Here is a 2778-nt window from a genome sequence, read left to right as displayed (position 1 = left end):
ATTGCCCTTCATCAAATAAGCACTTTAATGTATATGTAATATATAATGTTAAATTCTTTAAGGAATTTCATCCATCTTTCATAGTCATGACAACTTAAAATTCACAAATAAATCTTATCCAGCAGAAATACTTTCAGCCTTTTTTATAAGATAAAAATATTATTTAAAATTTTTGTGCTATAAAAAAGGCCAAAAACATTTGTTGAGTAAAGCAGTTTTGCTGAAAAAGAAAAGTTGTCATGAAAGTCCAAAAGACAAACTGATCCTGACTATTTATAATGCATTAATATGTTAATGATGATTGAAAGTTTTAAGGGTTCCTGAGGATGGATATGAATTTGAAAGCACTTGTATACAAATACTATTGTAACATAAAATTAAATGCTTTAATGGAATGGTTTATTTTTATACTCTAGATTATTTTTGTCTTAGTATTTCTATTCCTTTAGATAATAATTAAGTTACATATATAGTAAAAAATTTATTAAAACTTTACAGGCATCCTAACTTGGTGAACTATGTGGATAGTTATCTCGTAAAAAATGAACTTTGGGTAATAATGGAATATTTAGAAGGTGGTGCATTGACTGATGTTGTGACGGAAACTGTCATGGGAGAGGGACAGATGGCTGCCATTTGTCGAGAAACATTAAAGGCAATGTTATTTCTTCATTCCAAAGGAATCATTCATCGTGACATTAAAAGTGACAATGTATTATTGGGCATGGACGGCAAGGTAAAAATTACAGATTTTGGCTTCTGTGCTCAAATTTCTCGTGACGAAAAACGTGATACCATGGTGGGAACACCCTATTGGATGGCACCAGAGGTAGTAACCAGAAAGCAATATGGAAATAAAGTTGATATTTGGAGTTTAGGAATCATGGTTATTGAAATGACTGAAGGAGAACCTCCATATCTTACAGAAGCACCATTAAAAGCACTTTATCTGATTGCCACTAACGGTCAACCAGAAATAAAAAGGAAAAACAAATCAGCCGAACTCACTTCATTTCTTGAACGATGTCTAGAAGTGGACGTAAATGAAAGAGCTACGGCCGAAGAGTTGCTTAATCATCCATTTCTCCAGAAGGCCGAAAGCTTATCAACTCTCGTACCATTTATCAAAGCAGCAAAAAAGCTATTAAATAAGCAATAAGAATTTGTTAATTAAATGATTTATAAAAAAAAAAAAAACAGTTAAGTCCATAATAATTTGAATGTATTATCAAAAGTTTTTTCTTTTTTAATATATTTTATGTACTTAAATGTGATCATGTTATCGGGTGAGAAAAGATAAATGAAGATAATTGAACTCATCAAATTTTAAATGCAAACTATACTAGTCAATTTGCATATAAAATTTTGTATATATCGTGTTTCTAACATGAACGTCCCAAAAACATTTTGAGCTCAGTATTTAGTTAGATAATTGTCATTCTATATTAAGAGTATTGATATAAAATCATTTTATACATTTGATACTACATTTTTATGAATTTGTAAATTTTTAGATTTGATAAATGCAAATTTCTTTCTAAGTAGTTTTTGAAAATAACATCTTTTATATAAAAAATGTAATAATAGACAATATCTTCGATTTATTATATGTAGATTATTATGAAAGCATTTAAAACATTTCCATAAATAACAGGATTATGGGCCCGTTGCCTGGTAAAGCTGCTTAAAGTGGCTTTATTAAAAGACAATTTAGCAACTTCTGCTTCAAGTTTGCCACTAAGTGTTAGCACAGAGAAGTTGAGAAGTGCCAAAGACAGAATTTAAGATAACTGCCATAAATGGTAAAATTTTTAGATGGGAATATGTATGCCATTGGCTGCTTTAATTATTATAATTTTTTATAACATCAGATACAAGCTGCAGGAACTGATGCAAAATTAACTAAAGTTTTACCAGGCAATGCAACCCTATATTATCGTATTAATATAGTGTAAAAATGCAATTCTATAAACAAATGAATTGTTTGCCATTTCAATATGGATAGAAATACCAAAATGTTTCTCTATGCAAATTGAAATGATTGAGAAGTGCAAAATAATTTTTGATTGTAGTAGTAGTAATAATTAGAAAATACTGCTTATTAGTTTAAGTCAAATATTTTTAAATTTACAATTGAAAACCAAAGTTTTTATTAAAAGAAATTGACTCTAAATTATACAGAACTTCCATAAATATTCAATTCCTAATACATGCATGATGCAGTATTAGTTTTAAATTTGCTAACAATATAATCAAGAATTTCATTTTAATAATAAAAAATACAACAAATTTATTTTTTATTATTATTACATTTTTAATGTAATTATTGATATCTTTTAATCTCCACGTAAGTATTCTATTTTTTTAATTGCATTTCTACGAAATATTTTTATAGAAATCAAACATTTTTTTATTTAAAAAAATCTTGTTCTATGCAAAGTTCTTAATTATTTAAAAAAAAAATGAAATATATTGTATATCTTGTATGTATTTATTCACAATAAAAATGTTACATTTTAAATAGTTGATTTTGTTTTCTATTATATTCAGAGATAAATTATTCAGTTTAAGCTGAGAATCAAATTTAGTAAAATACAAAATTCTCTGTTGTTAAGTTCATTATAATTGTATCTGCAAATGCAGCTTACTAGTCAGATATTTGACATATTTAATGACTAAAGTGTTGTTCTTTTTATGATCATTAAGGATTTAAAAATACACAAAGTTAACAAATAAATAAAATTTCAATATGTGATAGTAATTCACATGAATTTACAT

At 26.7% G+C, this 2778-nt stretch overlaps 1 protein-coding gene across 1 annotated transcript in view; it reads left to right on the top strand.

The window, feature by feature from the left end:
- The window catches only part of LOC111620156 (serine/threonine-protein kinase PAK 3-like), a 6579-nt gene extending 5382 nt beyond the window's left edge, over positions 1-1197 (top strand). The window contains exon 4 of the mRNA XM_023362025.1: positions 499-1197. Coding sequence (XP_023217793.1) covers positions 499-1159 — 661 coding nt within the window. The 3' untranslated portion in view covers positions 1160-1197. The remainder of the gene's footprint in view (positions 1-498) is intronic.
- The last annotated feature ends 1581 nt before the right edge of the window (positions 1198-2778 follow it).

This window comes from Centruroides sculpturatus, unplaced genomic scaffold (assembly GCF_000671375.1).
Source record: "Centruroides sculpturatus isolate CEXI.00-Female unplaced genomic scaffold, Cexi_2.0 scaffold202, whole genome shotgun sequence".
NCBI classification, from domain to species: domain Eukaryota; kingdom Metazoa; phylum Arthropoda; class Arachnida; order Scorpiones; family Buthidae; genus Centruroides; species Centruroides sculpturatus.
Note: the sequence above shows the minus strand (reverse complement) of the source record. Positions and strands in the feature narration are given on the sequence as shown.